The following is a 17,347-nucleotide window of genomic DNA, read 5'->3' as shown; positions in this document are numbered from 1 at the left end:
AGTTAATCAAATCTCGTAAACAGCCAGAGTAACAGTATCTGGTGCTTACTCAGCACAAACACTCAATACGTTTTAATGAATACCTGAATGAAACGTTAATAAAATGAGTCATGGTCTCTCTTCTTCAGATGCGTTTGCGTTTGCCATTTGGAAATATCATTAGCTGCAGAATCGAGCTGGAATCTGATTAGGGACTTCAAATGGCTTCTGTGTGGTCAGGAGGCTGCTGTTGTCAAATGCGTTCTGGGTTTTTTAAATCTTTTGATGCTGTGTGGGCAGTGCTGTAAGTTCCCATTCTGTTTCTTGACATCAAAGTAATCATTTTGAAAGCAGAGAACGGCCCGGCTCTGGAATCCCATGAGGTTTTTTTTTTATTTATATAATTTTACAAAGCGCAGAGCGAGGTATAGACATAAATGCTAACTGACAATGGAAGTTCCGTGGCAGACAGATCTTTTGTCAGATTTGCTGTTAATAAAACAAAGCTGTTAATTTGTGTGATATAAAAAGTTTGGAATAACTTGATCATTTGAAACACGTAATTAACTGACACTTTTGCTAAACTGGGACGAGATCATAGACTGTATAAAGAAGTACAAGTACGTTCAGCTCCAAATGAAGCTCATCGAGGCTACAGCAGTTATAGCAGCCAATTTGGAGCAGAGTTTCATATTTGGAATTCCGACCGTAAGTATCATAGCAACCAAAGAGCCAATCTGGAGCAAGGCTGTTGAAGGTGACGCGCCTTCCCACTCACAGCACTGTTTTAGAAGGATGCAGGTACTTAGCAACATTCAATCAAACCTGGTGCTAACTCTAGCAGGAGTGACCTCGGGGAAAGAAGGAGCTTTATTTGTCTGTTATTAATGTTCATATCTTGATTTACAGACACAACAGTGAAATAAAAACCCCAGGGTCATTTAGAGCAGGTTAATACGAACTTTTAAGACCAAAATGACGAATCTGACAGCAGCAGTTACAGAGAGAGGGGATAGAGTTTTTCAATGTAAAGTGAATTGGAGCCAGAATTGGAGTCTGAAGTTGTATTTGGACTAATTCATGTTTGAGTAATCGTTAATCTCTTATTCTCAAGGAGCCATTTTGCCGATCTACCCCCGTTGATCCTCCAATGGTACACACCCACTGCATGTACACATTCCTTCTCCAGTATCACTGATTTTCTTAATCAGTGATACTCGTAGGATTCGACAGCGTCACAGTCATTTTGGTACAAATGAAAAAAACTGTGCTGCTCTAGTGTGATGTGCAGCTATCCATAGGGGGCGCCAACAGCACGCTTTGTTGTGATGAGGTTTAGGGCGAAGTCAGCTCCTATTGGGTACTGCAATTTTCACACATGGAAATCAGCGGACTTGTTTCTTTTATTAAGTCGTTTTAGACAAATTTTGTGATTTAAAATGTGTAAATTATAATATAATGATTCATGGGTGCTGTAGATTATAACTATAGAGACACACAGAATCCGTTCTTTCCTTTGTGTGATAATTTCAGATATAATAAACCGCCTCTCTAAATGAATACAGACAGCATTCATTTGCACCTTCTCATATGTTTGAACTCTAACACTGATTACGCTGCAGCCTCGGGCCCTCAGAGCTGCCTTTGTCTTTAATACTGCATTTTTCCTCTACTGACACAAATGTGCATGGAACTAGCGTGAATAATGTGGGCCTATTTGCTAAACAGCCTTGGAGCTTGCGTTTGGCTGAAGGGGCTTTGAGGCTCATTTAATATGGATTCAAATAGTGAGGTTCATTCAAGGCTGGGTGGGCTCGTGTTTATTTTCACTATTGGATATTTTATTAGTCTGCTCATTGTAATGTTTTAATGTTTTGATTACCTCTGATATAAGCAAGGCGAGTTTATTTGTACAGAACAATTGGTATACAGAGTAATTCAAATCACAATACAACAAAATAAATCATAAATAATCAGCCTAAAAGTAAAAGAGAAGAGGCAGAATAAAACCCTTTCAGTCATATGCACAGCTAAACAGAACTGTTTGAGCCTGGATTTAAACATTGTCAAAGTAGAGGCCTGTCTCACATCTTCAGGAAGATTGTTCCAGGTTTTAACTGCACAAAACTCAAACGATGATTCAACATGTTTAGTCCTTGTTTAGTCCTGGCCTCCTGCTGGTCCCAGAGTCAGGACTAAGCCAGGTCTAAACCAACATTAAACCAGGACTAAACCAACATTAAACCAGGACTGAACCTGGACTAAACCAGGACTCCATCAGGAGGCGGGTCCCTGAAGCGTTTTGGATGTACTGCATTTAGGTATAAATACATTAATCTGTGAAAACTAGCTCCAGTTTTGCATCATCTTCAACTGGAACAAATGATAGAAAAGATTTTGAATGTTCACTCTGTTCAGTGTTAGATTTACATTAGCTTTTCAGTCTGGCAGAAAAGTATATTGTTTTTCTTTGATTCAAAATATGTTGACTCGTTCTATACAGTGGTGCACATCCTGCTGCTTCTGCTTAGTTCAAATTAATTAGATTTTACCATCTGCTGTCAGGGCATTAATTATAATCATGCATAATGTATTTAAAAGTTTGGTTACAACAGCAGAAACAGCAAACCCTCTACAACCCAAGTCTTGCATCCTTATCACAGGCCTGTCACCATAACAAGCTCGATATGGCGGTACAGAGGAATACAGTACTGCGATAAACAATAGTATTGAAAATACTTTGTACCACTATCAAAATGCTGGATAATCCCAGTAACCAACTATTAAATAGACAGTATCATTAAAAAGCCTGAGCTGCAAGCATAGACTCTATATATAAAAATAGCTAACCTGTTAGCCCCCGCGTTCCAAATAGGAGATGATCATATGCACACTTTAGGCTCCATCGACTCTGACTCCAATTCACTTTACATTGAAAAGCTACGTCCCCTCTCTCTGTAACTGCTGCTGTCAGACTCGTCATTTTGGTCTTAAATGTTCGTATTAACCCGCTCTACATGATCCTGGGGTTTTTTATTTCACTATTGTGTCTGTAAATCAAGATATGAACATTATTAACAGACAAATCAGGGCCTTCTTTCGCCGAGGTTGCTGATGGTGTTGCTAGGCACCACCCTCTGCTAAAACAGCAGTGTGAGTGGGAAGGGGCGTTACCTTCAACAGCCTCCCTCTGGATTGGCTCTTTGGTTGCTATGATATTTGTCCGAATTCCAAATATGGAACTCTGCTCCAAATTTGCCCCTATAACTGCTCTAGCCTCGATGAGCTTCATTTGACCAGAGCTGAACGCTGTGGGTGACATCACACTCACTTAGTCCACTTCTTTATACATTCTATAGTGGCAACAAATAAATAGCAGAATGAACTGATAATTAGCCATAGCAGTTCTACTCTCTACAGCTCAAATCTTTCCTCATTACATAAAAAGAGCAAAAATCTCCCCACTTTTGCAAAGAAAAAAGGCCCTTTGCAAAATATTGAGCCAAAATATATTGTCCCAGCGGTCATATTTTGAGCAGTAAGTCGATACAATCATCACATGTTTGTTTAAAGTGACTGTTATTTCAGGCATTATCTCTGCAGATCTCCCCGAAAGTTCTGTGAGAGTCAATATTTTAACTCTTTTCCTCTCTTTCTTTTTCAGGCTGCCTGCTCCAACTGCGCTAAACACAAATCAATGACTGAACACTCTCCCTCCCATTATGGACAAGAAAAGTGGTAGGTATCTCTGCTGCCTGAAAATCCATCTGTGCAGCGTTTCTTAGTTTATCTTATAATCAAGCTCAAAAGTGACACCTGCTCCGGTTTGGAAAATTTCAAATATTAAGAGTTCAAAGACCATTATCCATAACATGGCTGTTTCAAGTCCAAAAAGCACATTTAAAATGCAAGATTCAGTGAAATGTATAACTTGGTTTATAAAGTTTCAGAAACAACAGAGTAAAAGAAAAATTCAAATTTGTAACTAGACAAAAAGTTTTAGAGTGAAGACGTTTGGCTGCTCATCCAAGCTGCTTGTTCAGTTCTGGTCAGGTTACTGCTAATGGCACTGAAGCTAACACACCTGTTTTTTTACAGTTTCTGTTGGCTAGGTCTAATGAGCTAATGTGTATGTTACAACTCAGCTCACAGGGTCAGGGAAGTAACAAATTAAAAAAAAAAAAAAAACAGGATGGAAAAAAGGTAAAGAAAGAAGTAATTTAGAAGGTAAACTAAACAAAAGGAATCTAAAATACTTAAACAGAAGGTATTTGCAAGGTTTTAAACAAAAGAGTAACAAATGTCAAGTTAACTAAGACACAAATTTTACAATAACATAACAAAATCTTGACCAACTAACGCAGTCAGTACTGACAGTTCAGTGTCTCCAAACAAAGTCACTTTCACATTAGTGATGTAACAAAAGAGACACAATACACATACAAAATGGCACACGTAGGCCATCAGCCCCGAACAGGTATAATAAATCTTCTTAAATGAGGAGAGGCAGCTGCAGGTGGGCCCCAGGACTGGCCAGGCTGGGAAAACTGTCCTCCAATCATCAGCAAGGGCTCACGCAGCCAGGATTTCATGGGGGAAAAGGGACAGATTCAGGGACACACACGAAACATAACAAATACAAACAATGAAACGAACTTAAGGCCTAGGGCTGTAAGATTGCCTGAGTCATGTTTTACCTCACGCAAAAAAAACCCCGAAGCATTACACAGATATTACAAACAGATTTGAAATAAAATTATACATTTTCTGATGGTTAGTTGGCTCGGAGTTGATTATCCTTGAGCTTTCAAACTTTTTTTTTTTTTTTCAGAAAGTTTATGGGAAAAATTTATGAGAAATTTAGTTCCAGCACCGTTGGGCAGGTGTCAGGTGTTGACCTCCACTGTTGATATGGAAATTTGGTGTCTCCATTATCATGGGCAGAATAATTGCGATTAACAATTATGTCATGATAATTATTAAAAATGGATATGAAATTTAATACTATGAAGAGATTCCAGATTTATCAGCTGTTATTGAATTGTACTGAAAGTGAAAACAACAGAGATCTGAAAGAAATCATAAGGGAGAAGTAGGTTTGTTGTGCACATTCTGGAGATATAAACGCCATTATTTTTGTTGGCGATTCTCACAATTATATAAATATTGTTGACCCGCAATGATTTTTTGCCCCATTCCTAGTTGTGGGGTAAATAATGAGCACTTGACGGGCGCCTCTTTAACAGTTGCGTGCAGAACAGGCTTTCTTTCCTCCAGGTGATCAGCGCCCACCGTCTCTCAGCGTGTGCAGCATTTTGCATTCAGATGAGTTTATTTTGGCTCAATCACTGCATGATAATGGCTTCCTGGTAAGTGATATGGTTTTACATAATGAAGCTCCATGTGTGATCCTGGAGCAGTCGTCTGTACAAGTGGAGCATTGGCCTGTCATGATATTTATTTTATTTATTTATCTTTATTTATACAGGGAAACCCAATGAGAGCGCTTGGACTTTGTATTGTATTTTGAACAGGGCCAATGAAAAACTGCCCATGAAAAAGACCAAACAGCAAAGCAAACAAAACAAACAAGTAAACAAGTCCATAAAAAACATTAAAAACAGGAGCAGGTGTGTCCATAAAGTTCATTATCAGATTATTAAATAGCGATTATGTCAGTAACGTAACCAGTTTTGCTTTTCCTTGGAGTGTATTCCATTTTTGTGAAGCAAAACAGCCAAACGCCCTTTTTCCTGTCTCAGTTCTGGTGTGGCTCGTCCTGAACCTTATGCAGTCATGTGACCTGGTGTTAAATGTTCCAGCGTCAGTGATTAACATGCAGCTGAGAGATTCTGGGAGTTTTTGAAGTCGTCCCTTATAGATACATTTCAAACAGTATTGTTCTCTTCTAACAGACAGTGATAGCCAACCCACTTTTTCGTAGAGAATACAGTGATGGGTTTCAAATCCATCACCTGTAATAAAACGAAAGGCTGAGTGAAATAGTGGATCCAACTATATCGAGTTGTCGTTCAGTATATGAAACCTGGGATGATATTTTTTGGGGTCAGTATTTATTGTGTGTATCTTTTTTTTGCACTACTGGGACATTTTGGGATATTTTTTGTCTATATGATCAGATTCAAGCTGTAAAAGTTTTAATAAATAACCTGTCTGACTCATTACAGACACAAACTAACAACTAAAGTGTTTCATTCTGCTGTTTATTTATTGCAGCTCATGATTTTTAAATTCAATTAAATATATTTTTGTGAAACCCAAAATCACTGCAGCAGTCACCTCTTAAGGCTGAACATGAGAATTGATTTAACTAACAGAAAGTTAGAAAACTGACAATGAAACAGAAACAGACAAGCAAATGGCCCAGAGCGCCACCTGTCCTCCTGCTGCAGGAACCATTGTTAGACCCTCCTTCTCAGCAAAGAAAAACTCAAAAACTTAAAAAAAAAAAAAATAGAAAAAGAAAAACCTCGAGGAGAACTACAGTGAAGGGGCGATCCACTCCCATGGACAGCAGATGTGTTTAAAAATATTGTAAATTTAGATATTTTTTTTTTATAATCCTGCTTTAATTAGTTTCAATATTATCGTTTATCGTCAGTGGACCTGACCACTCAACCAATGATGTTTATATCCACTTTCGGATCAGTGGACACACGCTCTACCAATGGAGGTATTGTCGCCCCCCACTGGTCACTATCTGTCTATTGGTTATGTGGATTTTGTCATTGAGCACATATACAACTGTATCGTTGTTATTTCCATGACTGCTCTGGTTATTTATAATACTACAAGTGGTATAAGGACGTATATTGATTTTTGTATTGATCGGTCCTTTTCCCCACAGCCAACGGTGTCCAGGCCAAGAGCAGTGAGGCAAGCGTTCAGAGGAAGCAGCTGCCCTACTCCGTGGAGACTCCTTACGGCTTCCACCTGGACCTGGACTTTCTCAAATATGTTGACGATATTGAAAAAGGCAACACTATAAAACGAGTCCACATCCAACGACGGATAAAAGGACCATCCAAGTTCAGCACATTACCCCGAAACTTTAGCCTGCCCGGACATGGTGTCAGACCTGCCCCGAAGGAAACCACGGCATGGTCTGGGACGTCCACTCTGGGACCCAAACCCAAATCGCGGGTAACGGAAGTCCAGCAGATATTTGATTTTAGAAGTGAATTGGGGTCTACCAGTCAGAGTAGCAGGGGCTTAACAAATCAGGGTTATGTCTCACCAAAACCAAGAGACGAAACGAGTGTCGGCTCCCGTCTCGATGAAAAATCAACAGCGGAGTTACAAAACCGACCCAACTTACTCCGAGCGTCCAGCATGCCCATCACTTTACAGCAAAGGAAAGGTTCTGATTCCAGCAGTCCAGTTTTGGTAACTCCAGAAAATGGCTCCTCAGAAAACATGTTTCGTGCGTCACCGGATGTCACAGAACGACGCATTCCTCAAGATCGCACAGGGCTTCACCAACAGATCACCGTAGCTCTGAAACGTGTCAGAGAGTTAGAAGAACAGGTTAAAACTATCCCTGAATTAAAAGCGCAGATATCTTCACTGAGAGAGGAGAGGGAAAAACTACTTCTACAGCTCCAAGCTCAGATGAAAGCCAGAGTTGCTTCAGAAAGTAAAGATACAGGGACACACAGTCAACAGCAAGGGCAGCGACCTTCACAAGAGCTTAAATTAGCTTTGACACCACAACCCCCAGGGACGAAACCTGGGACAGACAAGGAGCAGGGTGAAGCAAAGATTGGCAAAGACATAGCAAAGGAGGAAATGCGCCAATTGTCAGAGGAAGACATCAAAGCTGAACCATCCAACAAACAACAAGACACATTAGAGACTTCGATAGAGCATTCAGCACAAAAGCAAATACAGATTATGGAAGAAACAAAGATAAGCAGCTGTCAACACATCAGCCCCGAGGAAGCGAAAATGGACGATGTAGATAGTGTTGAGGTCCTGCAAGAAAAGTTAAGAATACTTGAAACCAAACTTGCGAAGGCTACAGAGGATTTAGAAAGAACCAGTTCACTATTGAAAAGGCAGATAGAAGAAAACAAGGCAAAAGAGGAGAAAATCTTGCAGTTGAGTGAAGGGATGAGGGTGGAAGTGTGTAGTCCAGAAATGATGGACCGTCCAAGGAGGCAAAGCATTGACACAGGGACAATTACAGAAAAAGTGGACATGTCCCATCAGGAGACCGAGACCGAACCACATAGTACAGTGGACCAGGGGACAGATACGGATAAGATCTGCGTGGAAGTGCGCTTGCCCCATCCAGCACCAGAAAGCATAGATCAGGGATTAGACATAGGTAAAGTCCATGCTCAAGTGACAGAAATTGTGGTAGAAGCTGTAGTCTTGACTCCACCAAGACCTAGGACAAATAGCATGGAAAGAAGTACCGAGACTGAAAGAGTGATAACTTTAGATCAGACTACGGAGACGCCAGTGGCAGAGAGGGTTAATCAGGTGACTGAAACTGAAACTGGGAACAATCATCCAATAAGACCAAGAACCAGCAGTGTGGACCGGGGCACAGTTACCGAAAGGGTAGGTACAGTGGACAGGGTGACAGAAACGGAGGCAGCGCAAAGGACAGACCAGCAAACTGAAACTGAGATGGTGAGGAGACTGGATAATAACCCAGCGAGGCAAGTAGAAACGCATTTGGAACAGCGTGTAGAGATTCAAGAGAGGGAGAGTGTAAGTAGTGAAACAGTGGTAGAGGTAGAAACTGTTGTCAGTCAGATAGAGGAGGTGATGAACGAAACTCATGCTATAAAAGAAGCTAGCAAGATTGTCGAAAGTGTAGTGACAGAGAGTTTAGCTGAGGTTGCAGAAACAAAAATAGAACAGCAAATTTTGGATACGACAAAGAAAGTTGAGGAGTCTCTAGATGAGGATACGAGTAATGTTGCGGCTAAAGATGTGGAACCAAAAGTTGAAGATAAGATGGAAAGTAAAAAGGAAGAAAGCAAAGAAACTACTGCCCCAAAAGTTGATGTAACAGAGGTCACTGAGACTAAAGTGGTTGTAGATGATAAAACAGTGAAAAAACAGGAGGTGGAAGTTGTACGACCCAAAGTCAAAGAACCCGTATCCACTGAAAAGGTGACTGATGCTCCAAAAACAACAGCTCCCGTGAGACCCCAAAGAGGTAGACGGCCTTCAAACGAGCAGCCCCAACCTGCACCCTCACAACCTCAGCCCGCACCTGTCCGACCTCGTAGGGTATCCATGGAAACGCAAGCAGCCCAGCCAACCCCAGAGCAAAAAACTACACCGTCCCAAGAGCAGATATCCACCACTACCACCACTACTTCCCAACCTACTGTTCCAACTTTCACACAAGTCCAAGAGCCCCCAAAGCTCACGCCTGTGCCTCAAGTTAAAGAGAAAGTGGCAAGTCAGGAACCAACTCCGTCCAAACCTCAAACAAAAAGTGAAGGTTCAACGCGTCCGAAGTCTATCCAATCGCAAACCTCAACAACCCGAAGGAACTCTAAAGAAGTCAAGGCTCCACAGAAGTCTAGTGTCACTGCTTCAAGGCCAACGCGGCAGGGATCACAAGACATCACAGCTCAGGGTTCACGAAGGAGTTCAGGTGGAGATGGTCAAACGCAGAAAGAAGGGAGTGAAACCCAACCAGTTCGTAGAGGGTCTGGTGAGACAGCTCAACGCCGTGGTTCAGGAGAGGGTCAAAGTTCACGCCGGGATAGCGGAGAAACGCAACGCAAAATGTCAAGCGATTCCCCGACATCACCAGCCGCTTTGGGACAGGTGGTAACACGCCTCACGGGATTGTTGGGCGAACAGTGGGCGCAGCTAGGAAGTTCGGGAACACAGCAACAGACAGGGAGTCAGCAAGAGATTCCAAGCGCGCCAAAGCAGACAGCAGGGAAGAAAGTGGAGCCAGGAAAAGGAACGGGAGCCAAGCCAGTGGGAAAGCCAACTCCCGGCGCCGCAGTAGGTAAACCAGCAGGAAAACAAGGGCCATCCAAGATGAGCTCCATCCAAAGTCAGTTGGTTAGCTCCCTCAGCGTTCTGTCAGCCTTCTACTCCCCGGGCCAAAAAGCAGCAGCTGCCACCAAACAGCAAGAGCAAGGTAAGTAATTTGACCCTTTCCACTGCATTAAGTAATATGTCTCACTCACTGTCTGCATAACAGGGTTTCAGACACACACACACAACATTCTATAGAGCAATAGTATTTAAAGTCCTACAATGCACATACCTGGAATTGTGTTTTGTTTCATTCACACATGTTATTATTAGTCTGTCTCCAAAGCTCACAATGCTCTCTTCCACCTTGTGATGTCATGAAGCTGTAGTTTTCAAGTTAACAGCTCCTTTTACATTTAGTTCAGTCGAGTCTGACAATTCCAGGGCAGAAATTAACCACATGATTCTAGTTGAAGATAAGATGGAAGGTGATTAGAGTAGAGAGCATTATGCTCATTGTAAACAGGCAAGAAGTTGGTGGAGATAGGGGGTAGGTGAACATGGAAATTTTCAGAGCACTCAAATCTCAAATGCAGAACAATGCAGGATTATTCACACATGTATGAATCAATCGAAATACAACTTAGAGTAAACTAATGATGAGGAAACACTTTTAAACACCAAAACTGGGGGCAGTGTTTGAATCCATAGATTGTATAAAGAAGTAGAGTGAGTGTGAGTCTCACAGCAGCAGTTAGAGGGAGAGCGGACACAGTTTTTCAATAGAAAGTGAATTGGAGTCGTTGGAGCCGGAAGTGCCCCTTTGAGCACTTCCTATTTGGAGTGTGGAGGCTAGCAGGTTAGCTATGTCCATTTATATATACAGTCTCTGCTTGAAACACAGCTCACAATTTTGGAAATCCTTTTTGTGCTTTTTACTTTTTTTCAAACATACACCACAACAAACTCAACTTGTGTTAACTTAACCAGTATTAATGTCTCTTAAGAATTTCAAGATGAGCGATAAGTAGAGCATAGCGATCATTGCCCATTATATTGTACAAAACTCAAAGTAAAATGCCGTCTTTGCCTCCCCTCCAGCACAGAACTGCTTTTAGATGCTTCATTACCTGCTGCTCAGTGCCAGACAGCCTATAAGTGTTATGAAGCGTATAATTTAGTGTCCCTTCTACCTACGTCTTTTCCCTCACTTTATTTATTGACAGAACGCACAGTAAGGAAGCACTTCTAATGATCAACCTCCGACAAACGACTGCCTCGGCCCTGCACACTCGGCTCTGTTGCTTCATAAACATAAAACAGAGTGCACTGGCATGTGACTATGTAAGCATCACACGGTTAATGCAGTGTCTTATGGATCCCTGATGTCAGTCCATTCTTCTTCTGGGTTGAGGGCTCCAGCTATGTTATCGCTCACATGTGTTCACAGTTCATTTGAAGTTCAGTGTGGGAGTGATATCTAGATGGAGACTGCTTTTAAGTGTAAGATAAACTTTGTAATGTCTCTAGAGAGGAACATACATATTTAGAACAGCTTTGGGGATATATGTTGTCAGTTGAAATTTAAATGTTTTATCATACATGACATATGACAAATGAAGCTCATTGAGGCTAGCAGTTATAGGGGCCAATTTGGTGGAGTTTCATATTTGAAATTCTGACCACGAGTATCATAGCAACGAAGAAGCCAATCTGGAGCAAGGCTGTTGAAGGTAATGCCTCTTCTTGCCGCAACACTGGTTTAGCTGGGAGCGGGCGCTTAGCAACGCTGTCAATCAAACCTGTTGCTAACGCTAGCAGGAGTGACCTCGGGGGAAAAAGGCGCCTGATTTGTCTGGTATTAATGTTCATATCTTGATTTACAGACACAATAGTGAAATAGAAACCCCAGGATCATGTAGAGCGGGTTAATATGAACATTTAAGACCAAAATGACAGCAGCAGTTACAGAGAAAGGGGGCACAATTTGTGAATTAGAGTCAGAGTGGATGGAGCCGGAAGTGCACCCATGATCTCTTCCTATTTGGAACACAGTGGGTAGCAGTTTAGCTCTGTGCATTCATATGAACAGTCTATGGTGCAGCGGCATGCTAGCTAGCTCACTGTGTCTCAAAACATATACATTTTATTGAAAGCGTAAAATATAAAATAAACATGTTAAAATTCGAATTCATTAAAAATAACTACCTGATTGTTTTTATATGTAGAATACTTTGTTGTAATATTTATTATGCCTCAAAATTAGGATTAGCGTCAGCAATGAGACACAAACATGTATCCTTCTAAACACAGAAGTGTCTCTAGTGAAGTATTCATTTTATTTGTGTAGTGTTTAACATGTGATAGTGACATCCACCTGCAGCTCTCTGTCCACTGTCTGATCTTTAAATATTCATTTTAGAGAGCTAGAAATAGATAGATAGGGATAAAAATGGACAGGAAGCAGTGACGCTAACAGTGAGATTGCCAGGTGCTATGGAGCTGATCCAGTTCCAGAAATACATTTCTCTATAGACTTTTCAAAAAATTTAAATATAAAGAGTTTAAAAGGCAGGAGGCTAACCAGCTACATGCTAACCAGGTACCAGGTCTAAAATAACAAATTTAATGAATGTGTATGTGTAATGTTGAAATGGAGATTTTGAGTTTCATATTTAAATGTACCCAGGAAGACTAGCTTATTGTGCTACTTTCAGCTAATGGAATCTAAATAAATAAATACAACATTTTTAATACATTCAAAATTAATCGAATGTGACTTTGACAAGAAATAGAACATGAAGAAATAGAATATTTCCTGCTAAATGGTAAATAGTCACATTTTTATATAGAGCTTTTCCACCTTCAAGGCACATTCATACACCAATGTACACAGACACTGGGGGCAAAGGGGCTTAAGGGTCTTGCCCAAGGACACAGCAACAGCATTCATCTTTGGGAGTTGGAAATGCTGTGCCAATATATGGGTCAGTGGATCTGACCGCTCTACCCATGATGTCCAATTCAATGTATTTTTCACAATGGCCAACATTATATAAGGCACACACATACACACTCATACACACATGTAACATACACACATGCATAGTTACACACTCATGCCTCATACAGACACATACTGGACACATACTTCTTTTATTCAGATATGTATGGCAGTTTATAAGTGACACTGAAAAACAACAAAACAAGACAAACTATGTGATGGCATATAACAAACTGATTAATAATGAAATGTGTGAGTTGAAAATAAAGTAACACCTTTAACACATTCAAAATTATCTGAATATGACTTTTGACAAATAGAACATGAAAAAAACAACATTTCATTTCATTAAATATTCGTTTTCGTGCACAGGCCTAAAATCCTCGCACAGAATAAACTTGCGGTGCATTTTCCAAGTCTTTGTTTATGTATGAAAATCTTCTGAGCTGAGAGTGATTTAAATCCTGCCTACTCTCTAAGTTTCCTCTTGTCTTGTTTCCCCTGAGAGATCGTGTATCTAAAAGCATCGTTCCAGTGGGACGGTGGTGGCATCTTTACTTCAGCTCGTGTGTTTGGACCGGAGCCAGATGTGTGTGTCTGTGTAGAAAACATCCGTCTGCCTTTGCATTTTATCTGCTCCAAGTCCCATCTCAAAAACGGGAAGCGAAAGACCTGAGTCAGTGAAAACACTCAATCAATCCTAGTGTACTTACATCAGGAGGCCCGCCGGGGTCAAGGCTGTACGTGTCAATGAGGCTCGCGTTATGACCTGAAGACTGCCCTGACCTGAAAAGTACAACACGAGCCCTGCGTGACTAACAAGCACACTGCAGTCCAGAGTCATGCAGTGGAGGAAGAAGTACTCAGTTTGGTTACTTAAGTAAAAGTACAGTTACAGGAGCAAAAAAAGTCTCCAGCAAAAGTATTAAAGTACCCGTTTAAAATGTATTTAAAGCTGCTATATTACACAAAATGGACTCTTGTGAGTGTTAAGTCATGTTCTTAATCTACATCTCCTTTTACTTTGGTAGAGTTCTTGAAAATTCCAGGGCTGAAATGATCTAAATGATTCTTTTCAGTCCAGTTAAAAAAATGTAGTGGAGTAGAATGTATAGATGCTGCTCTCAAATGTACTGAAATTAAAGTAAAAGGTATCATCTGGAAAATGTACAAATATCTAAAATGTGTATTTAAATACTACACTTCACCACTTTTACTTTGTTACATTCCACCACTGTAATTATATAAAAACACAGTGTTTAGAGACTTGTGTAGCTATAATAGAGCAGGTAAAGAACTATGTTTGCCATATACAGTCCCCTGAATATGACAGATGATCCAATTTACACAAGGCCTCATCATCTGAAACCTGCTCTCCCTGGAGACGGGGCGTCACATGATGTATGGAGGGAGTGAAAGGGGCACAAGTTGTTCCAGGTAGAGTAGACAAATGGACGTAGCTAACCTTCTAGCCGTCACGTTCCAAACAGGAAGTGATCATGGGTGCACTTCCGACTCCATCAAATCTGGCTCCAATTCACTTTCTATTGAAAAACTGTGTCCCCTCTCCATAACTGCTGCTGTCAGACTCGTCATTTTGGTCTTAAATGTTCATAGTAACCCACTCTACATGATCCTGGGTTTTTTAATTTCATTGTTGTGTCTGTAAATCAAAATATGAACATTAATAACAGACAAATCAGGTGCCTTCTTTCCTTGAGGTCACTCCGGTTCACGTGCAGTCGTTGGAAAAGCAGGAGAATCCCACTGAGGCTGTCAGCTCCCACAATACATTGCTTCTGTCCATAGATAGATCCTCTTGCATGTATCGTATCATTGTGACTTTGTCTGAAGCCTTGAGACAAACAGAACAAGATTGGCCAAGAGATCTTGGATACTATGGAGTGGACAGCAAAGAGCTGGGACTTCACAGCTGCTTATTCAAAACATCTTTATTCAATACAAACAGTAAATATTTAAGTTTTAAAAAGAACCACAGCAGTGTCTCCACATCTTTAAAGGTCCAGTATCACTCAAAACCGACACCTGTGAGTTTTAATCCATGTTCTAATGCTGTTCCCTCCTCAAAAACAGACCCGGAGTTGTGCTTTGCTTAATTCACACATGTTTGAGAAATACTTTATTATTAGTTTGTCTACAAACCTCAAAATGCTCTGCTTCACCTTGTGATGTCATGAAGTGGTAGTTTTCAAGTTAACAGCTCCTTTTACCTTTAGTTCAGTAGAGATGGGCAATTTCAGGGCTGAAACAAATGATCCAAAGGATTCTAGTGAAACACATCCTGTATTACCACTTGATGACATCACAAGGTGGAACAGAGTGTTTTCAGTTTGAGAGAAAACCCCTAAATATGCAGTTTGTGTGTTCAACATGTGAGAATGAAACAAAACACAACTACAGGTCTGTTTGTGATGAGGAAACATTAGAACATGGGTCAGTAGTGTAATATGGGCCATTTAAAGGTCCAGAAATCAGATAATCATCAGATTGTGATGTGCATGTAAACAAAACCACTGTCCTTGTACCATATAGCAGGATACTAATAATGAAACAGGAGCAGGGCTGGAGTGACAGGCCTTTGTTTAGGTCCATACATGTTGTATCGTATTTTCAGCTCAGCTCTTTATGAAATCTAATTATTATTTTTTTCCTTTCTTTTTTCTTTCGCTGTAGCTGGGCTCAAATCTATTATGAAGAAAAATGGCGTCGCAGACAAGCCGGCGAACAAGGGAGCCAAGAAAAACCTGAAATTTGTCGGGGTGAACGGAGGGTAAGATCATCTTTTTAAAAGTCACCTTTGACCTTTCTATAATGTTTGCTTAAAGGGGCCATATTACACTGTTCTCTGATCTCTCTTCTAATGTTGTTTCCTCATCACAAACAGACCTGGAGTTCTGTTTTGTTTCATTCACACATGTTTAACACAAACAAACCTGCATATTTAGGCTGAGTTCTTCTCTCAAACTGAAAACACTCCGTTCCACCTTGTGATGTCATCATGTGGTCTTACAGGAAGTGCTCCTCTGTGTTTTTAAACTCCACACACCTTCACTAGAATCATTTGGATCATTTCAGCCCTACTGAACTAAAGATAAAAGTAGCTGTTAAGCTGAAAACTACCACTTCATGACATCACAAGGTGGAAAAGAGTGTTTTGAGCTTTGGAGATGTAGACAGACTATTAATAAAATGTTACTCAAACATGTGTGAATGAAACATAACAACTCCAGGTCTTTTTTTGAGGAGGGATCAGCATTAGAACATGGATTAAAGCTACAAGAGTCCATTTTGTTAATATAGGACGTTTAATACACGTTTGCTGCAGCGTGGGTTTACATTTTGCTCTGAAACTCATAAACAGCGACAGGCTAATGGTGCTCTGCAGACAAGGGAGAGTAATTAAATGTAACTATTTTGGTTTGGATTCATTATGAAACAGGGGGCACACATCAGCTCTGTTTGTGCTTAAAGAGGCTTTGGTGCGATTATCTGTTCAGTCAGACACGAGGGGAAAAGATCCCAGGTTTTTGATCAGGCTTTTCATAATAAGAGCATCATTTTGGAAGTGATATTGAATTTAAACTAGTTACTCACAAACTGTGTGAAGAAGAGGACTGAGGGAGTGTGACGTCACTCAGTGTTCAGCTCTAGTCTGTTGCTCCGGCTCCTCTCCATTCCCCCCCTCCCTCTCTTTCCCTCTCTCCCCTTTCCTCTCTCTCCTTTCTCTGCCCTCTCTCTGCCCCTCCCCTCCCTCTCCTTCCCTTTCATTTCCTCTCCTCTCCCCTCTCCTCTCTTTCCCTCTCCTCTCCCCTCTCTCCTTTCCCCTCTTTCCCCACCTCTCCTGTCTCTCCTTTCCCCTCTTTCCCCACCTCTCCTGTCTCTCCTTTCCCCTCTTTCCCCACCTCTCCTGTCTCTCCTTTCCCCTCTTTCCCCGCCTCTCCCCCTCTTTTTCCCCTCACTGCTCTATAGGCCTATGTGTGTGCTGCTGAGAGACACAGACGGAGGAGTGCCTCTCTCCCCTCTCTCCACCTCTCTCCTCTCTCTCTCTACCTCTCCCCTCCTCTCACTCACTCCTAGACAGACAGAGGAGGAGAGCATCTCTCTCTCCTCTCTCTCCACCTCTCCCCGTCTCTCCTCCTCTCTCCCTCACTCCCCACACAGACAGAGGAGTGCCTCTCTCCCCTCTCTCTCCACTTCTCCCCTCTCTCTCCATCTCTCCCCCATCTTCTCCTCTCTCCTTCACTCCCACACAGAGAGAGGAGTCCCTTTCTCTCCCCTCTCTCTCCCCCTATCCTTCACTCCCGCACAGACAGAGGAGGAGTGCCTCTCTCTCCTTCTTTCTCACTTCAACCTAAGTCATGG

The 17,347-nt window shown here is 41.4% G+C and overlaps 1 protein-coding gene across 3 annotated transcripts in view; it reads left to right on the top strand.

The window, feature by feature from the left end:
• The window catches only part of kank4 (KN motif and ankyrin repeat domains 4), a 148,226-nt gene that overhangs the window by 107,687 nt on the left and 23,192 nt on the right, over nucleotides 1-17,347 (top strand). For all 3 annotated transcript variants that reach the window (XM_055221520.1, XM_055221519.1, XM_055221521.1), the window contains exons 3-5: nucleotides 3,644-3,717; nucleotides 6,848-10,123; nucleotides 15,659-15,755. In XM_055221520.1, coding sequence (XP_055077495.1) covers nucleotides 3,702-3,717; nucleotides 6,848-10,123; nucleotides 15,659-15,755 — 3,389 coding nt within the window. In that variant the 5' untranslated portion in view covers nucleotides 3,644-3,701. The remainder of the gene's footprint in view (nucleotides 1-3,643; nucleotides 3,718-6,847; nucleotides 10,124-15,658; nucleotides 15,756-17,347) is intronic.

This window comes from Periophthalmus magnuspinnatus, chromosome 4 (assembly GCF_009829125.3).
Source record: "Periophthalmus magnuspinnatus isolate fPerMag1 chromosome 4, fPerMag1.2.pri, whole genome shotgun sequence".
NCBI lineage: Eukaryota > Metazoa > Chordata > Actinopteri > Gobiiformes > Gobiidae > Periophthalmus > Periophthalmus magnuspinnatus.
Note: the sequence above shows the minus strand (reverse complement) of the source record. Positions and strands in the feature narration are given on the sequence as shown.